The sequence below is a fragment of the Salmo salar genome, chromosome ssa23 (genome assembly GCF_905237065.1).
Source record: "Salmo salar chromosome ssa23, Ssal_v3.1, whole genome shotgun sequence".
Lineage (NCBI taxonomy): Eukaryota > Metazoa > Chordata > Actinopteri > Salmoniformes > Salmonidae > Salmo > Salmo salar.
Window position 1 is genome coordinate 39,941,676 of NC_059464.1, and position 21,063 is coordinate 39,962,738.

General features: G+C 43.4%; 1 protein-coding gene across 3 annotated transcripts in view; it reads left to right on the forward strand.

Moving 5' to 3' along the window:
• Positions 1 to 21,063, forward strand: part of LOC106584592 (dual specificity protein phosphatase 8) — a 108,959-nt gene that overhangs the window by 77,635 nt on the left and 10,261 nt on the right. The window contains exon 1 of one of the 3 annotated variants that reach the window (XM_014170057.2): positions 11,498 to 12,201. The exons of the other annotated variants lie outside the window; for them this stretch is intronic. Coding sequence (XP_014025532.1) covers positions 12,063 to 12,201 — 139 coding nt within the window. The 5' untranslated portion in view covers positions 11,498 to 12,062. Of the gene's footprint in view, positions 1 to 11,497; positions 12,202 to 21,063 lie in introns of those variants that run through there. 3 annotated transcript variants of the gene reach the window in all.

Genomic DNA, 21,063 nt, shown 5'->3' on the forward strand with positions numbered 1-21,063 from the left:
GGTCAGAAGTTTACATACACTAAGTTCACTGTGCCTTTAAACAGCTTGGAACATTCCAGAAAATGACATCAAGGCGTTAGAAGCTTCTGATAGGCTAATTGACATCATTTGAGTCAATTGAAGGTGTACCTGTGGATGTATTTCAAGGCCTACCTTCAAACTCAGTGCCTCTTTGCTTGACATCATGGGAAAATCAAAAGAAATCAGCTAAGACCTCAGAATTAAAATTGTAGACCTCAGAATTAAAATTGTAGACCTCCACAAGTCTGATTCATCTTTGGGAGCAATTTCCAAATGCCTGAAGGTACCACATTCATCTGTACAAACAACAGTATGCAAGTATAAACACCATGGGATCACGCAGGCGTCATACCGCTCTGGAAGGAGACGCGTTCTGTCTCCTAGATATGACTGGCTTTCTAGCCATTGCTGATCCATTTTTCATTTTCCATTGGTTTTGTCTTGTCTTACTTTACACCTGGTTTCAATCCCATCAATTTCATGTTGTGTATTTAACCCTCTGTTTCCCCTCATGTCTTTGTCGGTGATTGTTTGTTGTATGTTTTGTGCAAGTCATGTTCTGGTGTGCGATGGGTTTTGTACCCTTTTATATTATTTTTGTATATATTGGTTTTCAGAGTTTTTTAGCATTTATTAAACTGCTCCGTTTATACCAAGTTCACTCTCCTGCGCCTGACTTTCCTGCCACCAGCACGCACCCATTACACATACTTTGGTGCGAAAAGTGCAAATCAATCCTAGAACAACAGCAAAGGACCTTGTGAAGATGCTGGAGGAAACAGGTACAAAAGTATCTGTATCCACAGTAAAACAAGTCCTATATCAACTTAACCTGAAAGGCAGCTCAGCAAGGAAGAAGCCACTGCTCCAAAACCGCCATAATAAAGCCAGACTAAGGTTTGCAACTGCACATGGGGACAAACATCGTACTTTTTGGAGAAATGTCCTCTGGTCTGATGAAACAAAAATAGACCTGTTTGGCCATAATGACCATTGTTATGTTTGGAGGAAAAAGGGGGAGGCTTGCAAGCCGAAGAACACCATCCCAACCGTGAAGCACGGGGGTGGCAGCATCATGTTGTGGGTTTGCTTTGCTGCAGGAGGGACTGGTGCACTTCACAACATAGATGGCATCATGAGGAAAGAAAAGTATGTGGATATATTGGAGCAACATCTCAAGACATCAGTCAGAAAGTTAAAGCTTGGATGCAAATGTGTCTTCCAAATGGACTTTGACCCCAAGCATACTTCCAAAGTTGTGGCAAAATGTCTTAAGGACAACAAAGTCAAGGTATTGGAGTGGCTATCACAAAGCCCTGACCTCAATCCTATAGAAAATGTGTGTGCAGAACTGAAAAAGCGTGTGCGATCAAGGAGGCCTACAAACCTGACTCAGTTACACCAGCTCTGTCAGGAGGAATGGGCCAAAATTCCCCCAACTTATTGTGTGAAGCTTGTGGAAGGCAACCTGAAACATTTCACCCAAGTTAAACAATTTAAAGGCAATGCTACCAAATACTAATTGAATGAATGTAAACTTCTGACCCACTGGGAATGTGATGAAAGAAATAAAGCTGAAATAAATAATTCTCTATACTATTATTCTGACATTTCACATTCTTAAAATAAAGTGGTGATCCTAACATATATATGGCCAAAAGTATGTAGACACCTACTCATCGAACATCTCATAACAAAATCATGAGCATTAATATGGAGTTGGTCCCCTCTTTGCTGCTATAACAGCCTCCACTCTTCTGGGAAGGCTTTCCACTAGGTGTTGGACCATTGCTGCGGGGACCTGCTTCCATTCAACCACAATAGCATTAGTGAGGTCGCGCACTGATGTTGGGCAATTAGGCCTGGCTCGCAGTCGGTATTCCAATTCATCCCAAAGGTGTTCGATGGGGTTGAAGTCAGGGCTCTGTGCAGTACAGTCAAGTTCTTCCACGCTGATCTTGACAAACCATTTCTGTATGGACCTCGCTTTGTGCATGGGGGCATTGTCATGCTGAAACAGGAATGGACCTTCCCCAAACTGTTGCCACAACATTGGAAGCACAGAATCGTCTAGTGTTAAGATTTCCCTTCACTGGAACTAAGGGGCCTGGCCCGAACAATGGAAAAACAGCCCCAGACCCTTATTCCTCCTCCACCAAACTTTACAGTTGGCACTATGCATTCGGGCAGGTAGGGTTCTCCTGGCATCCACCAAACCCAGATTAGTCCATCAGATTGCCAGATGGGGAAGCGTGATTCATCACTCCAGACAACTTGTTTTCACTTCTCCAGTGTCCAATGACGGTAAGCTTTACACCACTCCAGCTGACGCTTGTTTGTGGCTGCTCGGCCATGGAAACCCATTTCATGAAGCTCCCGATGAACTATTCTTGTGCTGACGTTGCTTCCAGAGAAAGTTTGGAACTCGGTAGTGAGTGTTGCAACCGAGGACAGACTATTTTTACGTGCTACGCGCTTTAGCACCCGGCGGTCCCATTCTGTGAGCCTGTGTGGCATACCACTTTGCGGCTGAGCTGTTGTTGCTCCTAAACGTTTCCACTTCACAATAACCACTTACAGTTGACCGGGGTAGCTCTAGCAGGACAGGAGTTTGACGAACTGACTTGTTGGAAAGGTGTCATCCTATGACGTGCCACGTTGAAAGTTACTGAGTTCTTCAGTATGAGCCATTCTACTGCCAATGTTTATCTATGGAGATTGTATGGCTGTGTGCTCGATTTTACACACCTGTCAGCAATGCATGTGGCTGAAATAGCCAAATCCACTAATTTTAAAGGGTGTCCACATATCTTTGGCTATTTTGCTGCTCCAATATGGAGCTCTTTGGCATCAACTCAACTCGCTGTGTTTGGAGGAGGAGGAATGTTGCCATGACCCCAAGAACACCATCCCCACCGTCAACCATGGAGGTGGAAACATTATTCTTTGGGGGTCTTTTTCTGCTAAGGGGACAGGACAACTTCACCGCATCAAAGGGACGATGGACGGGGCCATGTACCGTCAAATCTTGGGTGAGAACCTCCTTCCCTCAGCCAGGGCATTGAAAATGGGTCGTGGATGGGTATTCCAGCATGACAATGACCCAAAACACACGGCCAAGGCAACAAAGGAGTGGCTCAAGAAGAAGAACATTAAGGTCCTGGAGTGGCCTAGCCAGTCTCCAGACCTTAATCCTATAGAAAATCTGTGGAGGGAGCTGAAGGTTCGAATTGCCAAACGTCAGCCTCAACCTTAATGACTTGGAGAAGATCTGCAAAGAGGAGTGGGACAAAATCCCTCCTGAGATGTGTGCAAACCTGGTGGCCAACTACAAGAAACGTCTGACCTCTGTGATTGCCAACAAGGGTTTTGCCACCAAGTACTAAGTCATGTTTTGCAGAGGGGTCAAATACTTATTTCCCTCATTAAAATGCAAATCATTTTATAAAATTTTTGACATGCGTTTTTCTGGATTTTTTTGTTGTTATTCAGTCTCTCAAATACTTTTTTCCCTCACTGTATATGTTACTTTACTTGTAGGGCCAGTAGTTTTTCTTTACCAGTCCTGGTTATATTTAGCCTGGGTGCCAGTCTGATCTGCTCTATTGCTAAGTCCTTATGCAACTACTGTCATGCAAACCATGTTTGGCTTGACAATGACAATGGTTTAGGCAAGAGCCATTAGGGTGGGTGGCCAGCACACCTATTTTTTTACCCGGCAGGCATACGTGTGCAGTAAATAAAAGTGCTCCCCTCTCGTTTTTAACACCCTGTCTGCAATTCCTTAATTACCTGCTATTCGGGGCCTTGTTATCCTGTCGGGGGGAGGGGACAGGAGACAGGGACAGGAGGGAAGAGAGGGGAAGGGGAGAAGAAGTGGACGAGGGAGGAAAGGGAGAGATGACAACAAACCCCATTGAAGTTCACCAACTGATGGTCACCTAGTTGGCTACTCAAAGAAATGGACATGAACTTTTACTGGACACTAAAACCAAATTTATGCTTGCTTTAAATAATGACACTAGTCACACAATATGGCCTCTAGGGAGTGCCACACCTGTGTTGACAACTGAGGTTGATATCATTTCCAGACGGGTGGGTAGGTACTTGTAATTGAGGGCTAACAAAGCATTGCTGTATGTGTGTACGTACAGTGCGTTCATGTGTGAGTTGGTGATGATTCATCATGAAGATGAATTTAGCAGATGTTTTCATCCAAAGCATCTTACATGCATACAACAACTGAGCTACAGAGGAACACATGGCAGGGTTTTCAGTGCTTATTTCCAAATGACCTAGTTCTTCTGCCTCTCTCACTCACTCACTCACTCACTCACTCACTCACTCACTCACTCACTCACTCACTCACTCACTCACTCACTCACTCACTCACACACACACACACACACAATCGTGGACCACAGATGTTGGCCTACTGCTAGTTCCACCACTGTAGTCACTCACTCACAGGGTTATAGGAATAACAACTTCCCTCTAATCACAGATCTTGGATCAGTCTGCCCTTCCCAATCCAAACCTCAAACATTACGAGGCTAAAAACAAAACTTTACAATGTAGCTCATTCAGTTAACCATTTTTACTGCAACAATGTAGTATATTTTACAATTGTTCTGTGATCATACATGAAGAAAATGATTGGCGTTGACATTAGAAAGATAATCTAGATAATCGTAGGATTAGCGTGAGGACATTTGGCCCATAGAAATAAAATCTATAGAACGGGCCTCCCCGTTCAAGGCAATGATGGCATAATGGGTGGATTCTATTTCTTTGGTTAGCCTAAATGTTTGTCATACCTTACATAGTAAGGCATCGTGTGTGTGTTTGTGTTCTTTCTTTCTTTCTCACTGCTCCCCGAACGAGAACATAGTATCTTAAGACAAGAGCCGGAACAGGCAGATCATTCAAAATTGGGCGTCTGACATGTCCGGAGGACGTCAGGAAATACCTTCAGAACTGGCCACTAGGGGCAACAGTGACTGCTATTGCCATCAAGTTGGCTTGGGTTTTGCTAAGGCAGATGGGGCATAATCCCATGACTCCAGATCCAACGGTTGCATGTTCAATTCCAGTGATAGACCCTCAGTTATATATTTTTTTACCCTTTACCTATCCCAATGCCTAAAGTTAATATTTGAACCCTTCTCCAAACCTTAACCCTTAATCGTTACCCTTCGAACTTTGACATTTGGAGAAACGGAACGATTCTGAGCAGGAGTAGGGGTGTCAAAAACACTTCGAAATGTGATGTTTGGAGAAACATGGATAAACGTCATAATCTGAAGTAAAATTGGTAAAACCACGAGATCTTGTATACACACACTTACACAAGATGGTCTATCCATACTGGAATTCAAAACTCATACCATGTGATTGTTGAATACTTGTTTCTGATTGACTTGAAGGGAATTCTACAGTATACCGGTATATCTGCACGGTAGAATTCAATGGCTATAGTTAATTCTTACATGTTCTATGTTTGAGCAAAAGTTGAATTGAAAACATTGGCATTGTTGAATTGGATTTTCATAAAAGCAAGCTAGGACTGATGGTTTGGTTAGTTAAACTAGGAAGTCTGTTTGTTTGGTTACCAAACCAACTACTGTAGCTATCTAGTAAACTGTCTAGTTACTTCAATAGATGTTGAACACAATTCTACCAGCAAATAAACACATTTCTTGCGGCAAATGTGTTAAATTATAGCCATGGTATGAAAGAGATAATCAACTCAGGGCTCTATGCGTTCTCGGGAAAATAATGCAACTTCATTTAAGGATAGTTCCACTCCGCTAGTTATACTTTTGACTCATCTATCAATAGAACATTCTTCCAAGATTCTTGATGATCATCCAGCAGCTTCCAAGTGCTTTTTGGCAAACTTGAGTCAACTTTTTGGACGACACTGCATTCCACAGTAAGAACCTCATACCAACGGTCCAGCATGGTGGTGATAGTGTGATGGTTTGGGGATGCTTTTCTGCCTCAGAACCTGGACGACTTGCCTTAATAGAAGGAACCATGAATTCTGCTCTGTATCAGAGAATTCTACAGAAGAATATCAGGCCATCCATCTGTAAGCTGAAGCTGAAGCGCATCTGGGTCATGCAGCAAGACAATGATTCTAAACACACAATCAAGTCTACATGAAAATGGTTAAAAAGCAACAAATTTGAAGTTTTGCAATGGACTAGTCAAAGTCCAGACCTAATCCCAATTGAGATGTTGTGGCAGGACTTGAAACAAGCAGTTCATGCTTGAAAACCCACAAATGTCGCTGAGTTAAAGCAGTTTTGCATGCAAGAGTGGGCCAAAATTCCTCTACAGTGATGTGAGAGCCTGATCAACAACTACAGGAAGCATTTGGTTGCAGTCATTGCATATAAAAGGTGGCACAACCAGTTATTGAGTGTAAGGGGGCAATTACTTTTTCACAGAGGTATTGGGTGTTGCATAAATTTTGTTCATTAAATGGAAAAAAATATATTTTTTTGTTATTTGTAAACTCAGGTTCCCTTTATTTAATATTCATTTTTGGTTGAAGATCTGATAATTTACTATAAAAAAAATTGAAAATCAGAAAGGGGCTAAATACTTTTTCAACGCACTGTATGTGTCTGTGTTCTTTCTATGGAGGTGGAAGGAAGTTTGATAAACACCAATCAATCCTCCAAGCGTTTTATAAATGCTTTATAGAATCCATATTAGCTTTTAATATTTTGTGGTGGTTTGGTGCTCTAGGGAACACAAGTCAGAACCGATTGGACAGGGTATTAAGAATCAGTGGGAAGGTCATTGGAGCAAGCCAGGAACCCCTCAGTGACGTTTACAAAAAACGAGTGAGGAAGAAGGGGGAACAAATAGCGTTTGACATAACACACACACTGAATGACCAGGTATCGACCAGCATAGCCCCCTACCCTCCAGGCCCAGGTATAAAGCTCTCCCATTCAAATCTAAGAGAGCAGCATCTAGTTTTGTGCCAACATCCATTGAACTACTTAACTCTATTGAAGTTTGTATTTGTATTTATGTGGATATACCCTGGGATTACATAGAATGCGTCTAATCCTTTATACTGTGGCCTACATGTTTTTGTGTACTATGTTGTTATATGTCTTGTTTGTACCATTCTTCACCATACATGAAGTTCCCTCCCAGGAAATAAGAGTTATTTGAATTGAATTGAATACTCACACACACCAATACATGCCATATACTGCAAAACACATAAATACAGTGCCTTCAGGAAGTATTCATACCCCTTGACTTATTCCACATTTTGTTATGTTATAGCCTGAATTCAAAATGGATAATATATATTTTTTTTTACAGACAATACTCCATAAGACAAAGTGAAAGCATGTGTTTCGATATTTTTTTGCTAATTTCTTGAAAATTAAATACAGAAATATCTCATTTACATGCTGTAAGTATTCACACCCCAGAGTCATTACTTTGTAGAAGCACCTTTGGCAGCGATTACAGCTCTGAGTCTTTTTGGGTACGTCTCTAAGAGGTTTGCACACCTGGATTGTACATTATTTGCCCATTACTCGTTTTAAAAGTCTACAAGCTCAGTCAAGTTGATTGTTGATCATTGCTAGACAGCCAGTGTTAAGTCTTGCCATAGATTTTCAAGACGATTTAAGTCAAAAATGTAACTATGCCACTCAGGAACATTCACTGTTGTCCTGATAACCAACTCCAGTGTAGATTTGACCTAGTGGTTTAGGTTGTTGTCCTGATAACCAACTCCAGTGAATATTTGACCTTGTGGTTTAGGTTGTTGTCCTGCTGAAAGATGAATTTGTCTTCCAGTGTCTGGTGGAAAGCAGACTGAACCTGGTTTTTCTCTAGGGTTGTGCCTGCTCGTATAGCTGTATTCCATTTTTTTTTATCCCCAAAAAACTCCCTATTACTTTCCGATGACAAGCATACCTATAACATGATGTAGCCACCACCATGCTTGAATATTACATGCTTGAGTGGTATTCAGTGATGTGTTGTGTTTAATATTCCCAAAACATAACACTTTTTTTATTTAGAACAAAGTTAATTTCTTTGCCACATTTTTTACAGTATTACTTAAGTGCTTGTTGCAAACAGGATGCATGTTTTGGAATATTTTTATTCTGTACAGGCTTCCTTCTTTTCACTCTGTCATTTCACATTAAATCAAAGTTTATTTGTCACGTGCGCCGAATACAACAGGTGTAGACTGTAACGTCCGTCGTTCAAGGTAGACCAAGGCGCAGCGTGTGTTGGGTTCATCATATTTTATTTAACGGTGAACCAGCAAAAACCAAAACAATAAACAATACAACGAACGAAAAGTTTTGCAGGCTACTCACAGGAATACAAAAACAAGATCCCACAACTGACTGTGGGAAAAAGGGCTGCCTAAGTATGATTCCCAATCAGAGACAACAAATGACAGCTGCCTCTGATTGGAAACCATACTCGGCCAATAAAGAAAAAACAACATAGACATACAACACATAGAATGCCCACCCCATGTCACACCCTGACCTAACCAAACAGAGAAAAACGACTCTCTCAGGTCAGGGCGTGACAGTACCCCCCCAAAGGTGCGGACTCCCGGCCGCAAACCTGAACCTATAGGGGAGGGTCCGGGTGGGCATCTACTCATGGTGGCGGCTCCAGTTCGGGGCATAGCCCCCACTCCGCCCGCTGATCCCTCCGCTTTTGTGTCACCGGAGGAACCAGACCGCGGATCAACGCCGGAGGCTCTGAACTGCGGACCGTCGCTGGAGACTCGGGGCTGCGGACCGTCGCTGGAGACTCGGGGCTGCGGACCGTCGCTGGAGACTCGGGGCTGCGGACCGTCGCTGGAGACTCGGGGCTGCGGACCGTCGCTGGAGACTCGGGGCTGCGGACCGTCGCTGGAGGCTCGGGGCTGCGGACCGTCGCTGGAGGCTCCGGGCTGCGGACCGTCGCTGGAGGCTCCGGGCTGCGGACCGTCGCTGGAGGCTCCGGGCTGAGGAGCGTCGCTGGAGGCTCCGGGCCGGTGACCTTCGCTGCAGGCTCCGTGCCATGGATCATCTCTACTGGTTCCGTGCCATGGATCATCACTGGAGGCTTTGTGCCATGGATCATCACTGGAGTCCCGGTCAGGATGCTCTCGATGTTGCAGCTGTAGAACCTTTTGAGGATCTCAGGACCCACGCCAAATCTTTTTAGTTTTCTGGGGGGGAATAGGCTTTGTCGTGCCCTCTTCACGACTGTCTTGGTGTGTTTGGACCATTCTAGTTTGTTGTTGATGTGGACACCAAGGAACTTGAAGCTCTCAACCTGCTCCACTGCAGCCCCGTCGATGAGAATGGGGGCGTGCTCGGTGCTCCTTTTCCTGTAGTCCACAATCATCTCCTTAGTCTTGGTTACGTTGAGGGATAGGTTGTTATTCTGGCACCACCCGGCCAGGTCTCTGACCTCCTCCCTATAGGCTGTCTCGTCGTTGTCGGTGATCAGGGCTACCACTGTTGTGTCGTCTGCAAACTAAATGATGGTGTTGGAGTCGTGCCTGGCCACGCAGTCGTGGGTGAACAGGGAGTACAGGAGGGGACTGAGCACGCATCCCTGGGGAGCTCTAGTGTTGAGGATCAGCGTGGCAGATGTGTTGCTACCTACCCTCACCACCTGGGGGCGGCCCGTCAGGAAGTCCAGGATCCAGTTGCAGAGGGAGGTGTTTAGTCCCAGGTTCCTTAGCTTAGTGATGAGCTTTGAGGGTACTATGGTGTTGAACGCTGAGCTGTAGTCAATGAATAGCATTCTCACATAGGTGTTCCTTTTGTCCAGGTGGGAAAGGGCAGTGTGGAGTGCAATAGAGATTGCATCATCTGTGGATCTGTTTGGGCGGTATGCAAATTGGAGTGGGTCTAGGGTTTCTGGGATAATGGTGTTGATGTGAGGTTAGTATTGTGGAGTAACTACAACATTGTTGATCCATGCTCAGTTTTCTCCTATCACAATCATTCAACTTTAACTGTTTTAAAATCACAATTGGCCTCATGGTGAAATCCCTGAGCCATTTCCTTCCTCTCCGGCAACTGAGTTAAGATGGACACCTGTAACTTGGTAGTGACTGGGTGTATTGATACACCATCCAAATTGTAATTAATAACTTCACCATGCTCAAAGGGATATTCAATGTCTGCTTTTAACATTTTTACCCATGTACCAATCAGTGCCCTTCTTTGAAGGCATTAAAAAACCTCCTTGGTCTTTGTAGTTGAATCTGTGTTTGAAACTCACTGCTCGATTGAGGGACCTTACAGATAATTGTATGTGTGGGGTACAGAGATGGGGTACTCATTAAAAATTAATGTTAACCACTATTATTGAACACAGAATGAGTCCATGCAACTTATTATGCAATTTATTAAGCATTTGTTTTACTCCTGAACTTATTTAGGCTTGCCATAACAAAGGGGATGAATACTTATTGACTCAATACATTTCAGCTTTACATTTAACTTTCAATTTTGAAAATGTAAAAAAAAAGTATAATCCACTTTGACATTATGGGGTATTGTGTGTTGATCAGTGACACAAAATCTAAATGTGATCTATTTTAAATTCAGGCTGTAACACATCAAAATATGGAAAGGGTAAAGGGGTGTGAATACCTTCTGAAGGCACTGTAAGCGCGTACACATTCTCTCAAGCACACAAATGTCGTTTGATACATTCACACTAATATGTGATACACAACACACACTTGTTGTTCAGTGTGAACACACACTACCTAATGAAAGACATACTGGTACACACACATTGTTCAGTACATGCACGTTCTAAAACTCAGTGTTTAATTAACATCCCTTCTCTACACTCACACACACACACACACACACACACACACACACACACACACTGCACATCAGAAAACATACCCTATTTAATTAAACACACATAGGCATTGAGTGTGTGTTTTGCAAAGGCAGAGAGTGATGTGTTTGAGGGAGCGATGTCATCTACTTGTTGTATACACACTGCACATTATAAATCACAAACTATTTAATTGAACACTAACACACAGAGGTGCAGTGTGTATCTTGCTAAAACCCATAGAGCAGTAGTTGCTGTCTCTCCCTGCTCCAGCTCACTAGGCCCCTGAGGTGACCACATATTTGTCTGGTGAGTAAGGAATGCGGTTACATGCCTTAGACATTAGCTATGACGGAGCACTGGCTCCACAAGAGAGGGAGGGAGTGAGGGAGGAAGAGTGGGAGGGAGGAGGGGAGAGAGGGAGGGCAGGGTCAGAGTCTGAGCTCACGGCAAGTGAGCTCATTCACCCCCCGGGCGAGCGAGCGAGGAGAGAGAGAACAACTACGTCATTCTCTACACAGAGGAGCGGGAGGGAGAGAGAGAGGGAAGCAGGGAGGGAGGGGGAGAAGTGTGAGCGAATGAGAGACGGGGAGAGCGAAACAGCACAACAATAGGGTACTGCTCTTCTGCCTGTGGGCTCACACACACGACGAGAAGGCACGGAGAGACACACTCAGTAGCAGCTACAGACAGACAGACATGTACACTCTTTCCTCTTTCTTATCTCCATAGTTATTCCTTTCATTATTCCTCAAAATACTGCTGGACCTCTATGGCTTTGGGAGATATTATAGGAAAAATATGATTCTTGGTGGATTTGAACTGAATGAGTTCTAGAAGTGACTTGTGGGCAGTACATCTACAGATGTTTGGGAGTAGTTTACTTTCTGGAAGTGGGTTCCGTCCGTTCTCTTGAGTTCAGGGACTAAGGTTCCTTCCCTCCTTGGACTTTGGGATCTGAGTTTGGACTTGGACTTGGTCACCACCAGTCGGAGTAGTGACAACTGGGACTTTGTAGTGTGGAATTTTAGACCTGACCGGCTTTCCCTCTGAAGTTTTTCGGGAACAAGTGATTTGTTTGTTTAGCCGTTCTGCTAACTTTTTCCTGGGGGACTCCATTGGTCTGGACGGCAGTCAGTGTGTTCCAGATCTGAGTGCACTAGAACGCGTGTATGTTGAGCGTGTTGAGGGTGATGCCTCTGGACGTGGTCATAGCCCCGGCTGAGGACTGTTTCTGGCCTGTCCTGCAGGAGTCAGACAGGAGGCTGAAGATCAGAGTCCGCAGGACCAAGGAGGGGAGGGAGCTACGAGGTGTGTACTGACCCAGTCTGGGGAGGGGTGTCAGTAGGTTAGAAAGAGTTGACAGAGAAAGGGAGAGAGAGAGAGCTCAGCGCTGCAGTACACTGTAAAACATTTCCTGTATAATTGACAATAAGTTACTGGCAGCAATTGGCCAGTGAGTACAGATACTGTAATCCATTTTACGGTACCAATTGTTTTACTGTAATCTAATGTACAGTATTCACGGTAACTTATTGCCAGAGCTATGGAACACACTACAATACAGTAAGTGAGCATTAAACAGTACACATTGTTGTCTACAGTATGTTACTGTAGTTATAAGGGATTATAGCAAGCAGCATGACTGTAAGCATTTTGAATTGATGAATAATCTGTTATTTATCGCTTGCACATCTAGAGGCCTAAACAATGGACATAGGTAAATATTCAACCATTAAAAGATACTTTCACCGCTACTTTTTTATTTGACCTTTATTTAACCTTACACCTCTGACCTTTTTCCTACATACATTTAGGTGTTAGTGAACTACTGCCACACAACTACTTGCCTCTTACAAGGCAAGCCTTAAAATATGTTAATGAGCCAGCAATTCTTTCTCTGCCCACATTAATTCTCAACAATGCACCATCATTTGCTGCAGTAAATATATATAGCAAAACAGCATTATAGTACTTTATTGTTGACTTGTTCAAAAATAAAATCAGCAATTGCTAATAGTGAATATTTAATTATATATTACACTATGCCAACTGATATATGGTGTTTTCTATCATTTTCACTTTAAGCTTTAACAAAGGCTTCTAAACTGTCAATACTACCGGGCAGAACAGATCAAAAGGACATGGCTAGCCACTCAACTGTTAAAGGTTTGTGACTTGCTGCCACTTTGATCTGTTCCCTATATACGTTTAATTGGTAGGGAATCACTACCTCATATCACTTAAATTGATACAGTAACATTAACAGGCACAACAAATATAGCCTCTTTCAAGACATGCATAAAAATGTGTTAATGAGTGTGAAACAACAATACCATGCACTAGAGTTCAAAAGGTTTTTGAACTGTATTCTGAATTACAGTAAATCACTGGCAACAATAGGCCAGTAAGTTACTGTAGAGTTTCAGGACAAGGTTTGTAGAATTCCTAAAATACAGTATATTACTGTATTCTGCGGGGGTACTCACGGGTTCAACAAATAAAGCCTCTTACAAGGCACGGTTTAAAATATGTTAATGAGCCATAGACTTTCCCCGCCCACAGCAGTTTTTCACAATGCAACATAATTAATACTGTAAAACACATTTACAGTATTTTACTGTGCATTTTACAGTGTTTGACTGTTGAAATGAAAGGTCTTAGTGTGCTGTAAAACAAATGTATGGTATTTTACTGTGCATTCTACGGTAATCTACTGTATTCAGTTTATACAGTATCAGACTGTTGATTAATACAGTTACAGGGTCCTCCCTAGTGGCGCAGGGGTCTAAGGCACTGCATCACAGTGCTAGCTTTGCCACTAGAGTTCCTGGTTTGAGTCCAGGCTCTGTCACAGCCGGCCGTGACCGGGAGACCCATGACGCAGCGCACAATTGACCCAGTGTCGTCCGGGTTAGTGCTCACGCTCTCTCCACCTGTGGTCATTGACATGTAAAACTATCACAAAGGCCCATTTCTCCTGCCCTCTGTCGCTCTCTCTGGTTCTCCCACTCTATTTTCTCTTTCTCTCTCTTCTGCATCGGCAGTGTGAGGCCAGGTGTTCTATGTTACACCTTTCACACAGCAGAAGACGAAGAAGTGTTACATTTCCAAAATGTGTGTGGTGCACAGTGTGCATTGATATACTGTACAGTTTGTGTATTTCCAACAAAACGTGTGTTTGTATGTCTAGCTATATACACAGCAAACGATCCAGTGTTAAATCAACACTGGGACAGTGTCTATACAGGTCCACACTTTTCAGTTTAAAATTAACACTGGGACTGTGTCTATACAGGTCCACACTTTTCAGTGTTAAATCAACACTGGGACAGTGTCTATACAGGTCCACACTTTTCAGTGTTAAATCAACACTGGGACAGTGTCTATACAGGTCCACACTTTTCAGTGTTAAATCAACACTGGGACAGTGTCTATACAGGTCCACACTTTTCAGTGTTAAATCAACACTGGGACAGTGTCTATACAGGTCCACACTTTTCAGTTTTAAATTAACACTGTGCTTAGTGCTGACACTATTACACTTTGTCAGTGTTAGGTAATTTACACTTAGTGTTACACAATAACACCTCATATAGTATTTTTAACACTATGAAGTGTATATAGTTTGCACCAATGGTGTTATGCAATAACACCTCATATAGTCTTTTTAACAATTATGCAAGGCAGTCTATCACTCAAACAAGGTCACTCAGTGTTGGGTTTAGGACATTATAGTAATATTTTCACATCTTCATTGCAACATGCTCTTAAGTACTTCCAAAAACATCCAAACTGGTAACCGATATGCTCAAACTTTAGTTACATAATCATGGACCACTTAAACGGGTAGATAAAAATAATGTGTTGAAAGTCACGCCCACTCTAAGCCACGCCTCAATATCATTTCCCACTGTGCCTTTCCTTTTCGTGTAAAACGTAGAGTTACTGCCCATGACTGTATTTGTTAGTGACAGAGACATGGTTGTTTTAATTGTTCATTTTTGCTCCTGTAGATGAATGTTACCGTTAAAATTAAACTTTTATGACAATACATTAAATATATCATAAGGCCTCACTTTTATGGCCAAGTTTTACCGTAACACAGTGATAAGAACCTCCTGGTTTACAGGCCACATCAGGCCTGCAAGTCACATTTTACTGGCTTGCAAAGTGATGTGTAGTTCCTTTTGGAATCCAGTCAGAGTTAGGATATCCAACAGTTGGAATGTATATTCACAGGCAACCTGCATTCAGAATGACTGTCAAAACCATTTCAGTAATGAGTGCAATACATCTAACTAACTGATTGGATTAGTTTAGAAAAATGTATGTTATTCATCTTTATATAGAATAAGATTAATCAGTCAATCAATGAACATGCAAAAACATAGATATTAAAAACAATCCTAAAAATCAACACTAGGTAACACTGGCCAATTTGCTGTGTGTATAGATGTGCTGTAGAGTGTGTATACTGCATCAGAGTATAGTATGCATGTGTTTCAGTGCAGTGTGCCCAACACCTGGTCCTGTTCACACTGCACATTGAGTGCTCGTATGCGTGTGTTCACACCACAGCTTCAAGGCAGATGGGCAGATTAGCCCAGAGTGAGACAAAATCACACGTTTGTCGTCACCTATTGAGAATAGAGGTGTTGTTAGTGGTTATTTTTAGATTGTGTTGCCCTCAGGAGGTTAGCTGCCTAGCTGCTGCAGACCAGCCTCACTACTTACACTCAAACACACATAGCTACATTCTAACGCCACCATAACATATGGATCTAGATTAGCTAACACATGTATTGACATTGACTTTTTCTTAAATCTATTGATGTACACACAATTCAGTTTTTTAGCTCCCATGTATACTGAAATAAAACTCAACTCAACAAAAAAAATCTCTGTTAATCACATGCTAACGCTACCGTACTGACGTATAGATCTGTGTTAGCCACATGCTAAATCTACCGTAACATAAACATAGGCACAAACAGATACTGGTTGCCCTTCAATCCTCTATATTGCAATTGTGGTGTTCTTTGTAACATGCTGATCTAGTGGCTACCCTCAGGCCCCCTGCTGCTGTAGCATACTCTTTGTGGAGCAGAGTGGAGTGGGGCATGTGTGCAATGATGTCATAGCGGTGGGGGAGACACATTGAAATGCTAATGTCCCCTACAGAGCACAGGGGACAGCTGGAGGGGCACAGAGGATGGTGTCATGTCTCTCCCATATGAACGATAGAAGAGAGGGATGGAGGGAGGGCAGTCATTCAGGCAAATCAATGCCCCCGGGATGGAGAAGAGAGGGGGAGTGTGCGTGTGTGTGTGCATGTGTGTGTTCCCTCCATTAAGGCATAATGCAGCTGAAAGCCTCTCACACACCCATGCACACAAACACACAGAGAGGGGTCTGGTATTGAGGGCCAGTCAATAGTACCAACAGCGTAATGTTACAGACAGTCTCTGTCTGTCTCTCTGTCTCTCTGTCTCTCTCTCTCTCTGTGTCTCTCTCTCTCTCTGTCTCTCTCTCTCTCTGTCTCTTCTGTCTCTCTCTCTGTCTCTCTCTCTGTCTCTCTCTCTGTCTCTCTCTCTGTCGCTCTGTGTGTGTGTTCAGTCAATATCTCAGTGATTTCAGGCCATACAAACAGACCTTGTATCATAACTCACCAATTCTTGTTAGAGCGTTGGGCCAGTAACCGAAAGGTTGCTGGATCGAATCCCCAAGCTGACAAGGTAAAAATCTGTCGTTCTGCCCCTGAACAAAGCACTTAACCCACTGTTCCCTGGTAGCCCATCATTGTAAATCATTATTTGTTGTTAACTGACTTGCCTAGTTTGTAGTAATGGAGGATGTGATTTGTGTTGGTGAAAAAGCATTTCTGCTTTCCGTATTATGGCAACAAACAATCCATGTGTTTCTGTGTCGAATAGGGATAATTTGTCCTCATGAACTTGCTACAAGCTTTCAATTTCTTTCTACAATATGTTGATATATACTTCTTGTAAACATATATTTCTCTATGAAATTCATTCATATGTGGAGCATTTTTAGATTGTATTGATTTGTGTACATTACCCTAGTTCTCCCCATTGAGTGCCCTGTGGAGGGAGAGAAGGAAAGAGAAAAATGGGAGAGAGAGACCATTCGGTAAATGAGTGAGGGCCCGTCCGCTACAAGAGAGGAGAGAACAAAATACACGATATAAGCTGCGGAGTGTTGGGACAGTGGAGATGGGATGTGGGGGGGAATAGGAAGTCTGTGCTGGCTGGTGGGCCCATTGTGACACCCTCTTTCCAGTGAGTTGTTTACAATGCATAGACTGAAAGGTGGATGGCTACTCAACAACCAGGGTCAGTTTGGCTATTCAGTTCATAATGGTGAAGGTGAGACTGTGTGGAACGGGCAACTGGTCCTAGAACAGTTATTTTGAAACTGAAAAGGAGCAGGAGCCTGAAACGACAGTCTTTTTTCAGTTTGAGCTGCACTTGCTTGACCTAATTGCAGGCGTTGGGTCACTTAGTTGGGTTGTTTTCTTGAAAAACTGCTGGGTTATTGATGTTGGTTGTTTAGCAACAAAACCAACGCGTGCGCAACTAGGTGGCACAACAGACGGGCTTGGCTTTGATTATTGACAATATGCAAGCTATATTTAGTCTCCAATGTTTATTGAAAACATAAATACATTTGCACGATGAGGAGTTGTTGCCTCTCAAATACATTGTTTAAAAAAATATATATATTTAACTTTTATTTAACTAGGCAAGTCAGTTAAGAACAAATTCTTATTTACAATGACGGCCTACACCGGCCAAACCCGGACGACGCTGGGCCAATTGTGTGCAGCCCTATGGGACTCCCAATCACGGCCGGTTGTCAGGGTCTGTAGTGACGCCTCAAGCACTGAGATGCAGTGCTGTAGACATCGTTACAATTATTGGTTAGCTAGCTAGCAAATCTGAGCCATATTAGCATTAACATGAAATCATTCAAAACACCTCAAAACAAGACATGATATCAAGAACAAGATTAAACGAGCTGAAACAAGCCACTTACGATTCCCCACATGGCAGTTTCTTGTCATTCTTGCTAGCAATCTGGCCATCCAGATTTCCAACAACACACTGACGTCTGCCCCATGGAAGCATGTGCATCGTTTTGGTGACGTTGTCAGCTAATCCATCTACTGGTTGTGGGTTGTTGAGATACGACCCAGAGGGTGAGATCAGAAGACAAGTTGTAGTTTAGTAGGGGCGTGGCATTCAGATAGTTATAGCCAACCTTGAGAATAAATGTCATTCCTGTTCATCTGTTCTGTTATGTAGTTATCACATGTTAAGGTTGAACATTAAATTCTGTAGCTTCAATGACGCTTACGGAAATGTATGAGTTCCCTAAAAACCCAAGTAAATTCCATTGTGGGGATATATAAAGTCATATATCTTACTAGGCAATAAGGTATATAAATAATTGCATTAAAAAAAGTGTATATAGACTCTTTAACAAACTCATTTACATTTTCACATTACATTCTAAATAAGCAGTGTCAACAAATGTCGGCACATGCATCCAAACCAGCAAGTCTGTGGAGGTCTGCAGGGCTTCCATGTCATTTGAAGGGGGTGAGCCAGAGCTTGGTGGAGTCCCGCGTTGAAAAGGGTCTCTGACTACCCCTGTACAGCAGCAAGGTTCTTGGCAAGACCTCCCCTCCTGGCAGGCACAGGATACTGAGGGGGGGCTTCCTTGCATTGGTCTCTAGTGGCAGTGGTCTCTGACTGTAGTGCCGGACACACGACAGCCACTGGTCGAGAGGGGCTCCTGGGTGGTTATCCAGGATATACCACTGCACCGGCTTGGCCAAGCAGTACAGACCAAACTGTGCAAGATGTTGGCACGATGGAACCATTTGTGCCCAACCCTACACAGGTTTAAGAAGGAGACGTTTGACAAGATCACATTTGAACACACACATCACAACCGATACTCTGGTTTTCAAAGTAAAAAATGGATTGTGCCATCTGAGTGTGTGACCTCAAGACAACACTGCATTTTTCCCCTCTGGCTGCCTGCGATGCCCCTTTCCATACCACAACAACACAGCCTGGAGCCCAGTCCATGAGCAAGCCGCATCGCACTGCTCCTACCACCAGGTGGTGCCAGGAGCTGTCCCTCCATCAGCTTCTTTGCCTGGAGTGGGATCAAACACAAAGGAGAGAGGAAAAAACACATAACAAATGGCAATAATACATTTTCAAGGTTCAGGATCAGGGTCAGGAGACGCCCATTCTCATACCCCAACAACAACGTGGAGCCCAGTCACCAAGCGTGCCACCTGTCACTTCTATCACCTCCTCTCCACTTTTCTGAACCTCAATCAACCTTTTGTGATTCGGGGATGGGCACGGGTGGAGGCCACAAGAATGGTCTGAAGAGACAGTAGGTTTGGGGTGTTTTCAGTGAAAGTGATGTTGCTTAAAAAGGAAACTGTGTTGGGGGAGCTTGAGAGGAAGACTCTTGGTCTATTCTCAGAGGAACCAACCTCCCAACCTGCCCTCCCAGCACACCAACTTCTGTAATTCCTGCCTCCATTTCCTCACCTGCAACTTCCACCGCATCAACAATAATGACCAACCCCTGCTCTGTACTCACTACACCAGAGCCACCCTTGGGTGCCTTTTGAGCACACTTAGGGGCAATCTCTGTAGAGAAAAGCCTCATCACAGAGATGACACTTTCTGCGGTTCCAGCAGTCCAAGGAGTGGCCCAGTCCCCTGCACACCACCTGCTCTCCTCACTTCCTACAGAACTTTGGTTGTATGAAGCCCTGGTTCTCTCCCAACACCGTTACTGAGGGCAGGTGTAAGCCCCCAAACCCTTATAGATCTGCTCTTTGTTGGATTGGAATTCGCCTGCTGAAATTCCAGATGCCTTCAGCATCTCTTACCTTTTTAGGTGCACCTGTCACTTTACAATTTCTATTCAGCCAAAAGCATGTGTCTTCCCCACTCACTGTTTCTTTGAACATACTGATGACCACCACCTTAGTAGTGGCCTCCTCCGACAATTTCTCCACAGTGAAGAGATCAAACTTAGCTTTTTTGTTTTCATACCTGGTCTAGAACTCTTTCAACAGAGCTGCTGTCTGGAAACTCACATCGAACCTATTTGCTAAAGGCAACCCAAGAATGCAGTTTATAACACCTGGATTGAATTTAAGGGTATTTTGCAAGAACTTTCTGGAGAAGTCCAATCTGGACAAATCCAGTTGTTTCCCATCTTTAAGTTTCAAGAGAAACCGCACACTGTGGTGCTTCCTCATGCCTGGCTTGGGGTCTGACATGATGCAGGCCCACTATGAATAACCAAATGTCTTAGAATGTACAACGAGCTGAAAAGGGGTTAGGCTATACTAGGCTAAAAGACTATGGCTAGCAGGATGAGGAGGCAGCAGTCCGAGGCTCGCCATCTTGCAACCTATCAACAAAGCTATAAACAAACTCAACTAAAGCAAAACTAGCCGGCCAGCACGCTAAATCTAAAACAGATAATAGCTGACAAACAATTAACTATAGTGAGGATACAGGAGAGCTAAGAACAGAGAAGGCTAGTAGGTGAGCAACCCAGCGGTTAAGGTAGACAGCAATTAGCAAGCTAGCAGGCTAGAAAACGAACAAACAACACAACTAACAGCTGCCAACACTTAGATACCTTGACAAGAAAGCTAAAGCTGGCTAAACAAAAAGGAGAACAGGAAGAAAGGTTGACGCAAAGAGAGAGAACAGTAAGCTAACACGAGCTGAGGGGCAAGTTAGCCAACTGCTAGCAGGCTAGACTAACCAGAAAGCTAGTTAGCAAGCTAGCCAGCCAAAAAGCCACCCCAGCTAAAAGTTAACAAACAATTTGCTATACCGGGCCACCCTACACAACCATAAGCAACTAGAGCCAAAAACTGAAAAAGCTACCACAAGTTAACAAGAACTAAACATACTAACAAAAGTAAAGACATAAGGAAAAGCAAAGACCCAGAGTGCCCCTGCCACACCTGGGCTCTCTCCTCCAACAGCCTGGTTTCAAAAAGACAAGAATCAATAACGCAAAAGTAAATCTGAAGAATGTGTGTGTGTGTGTGTATATATATATATATAAGGACATTTATTCTCATGGGTGGCC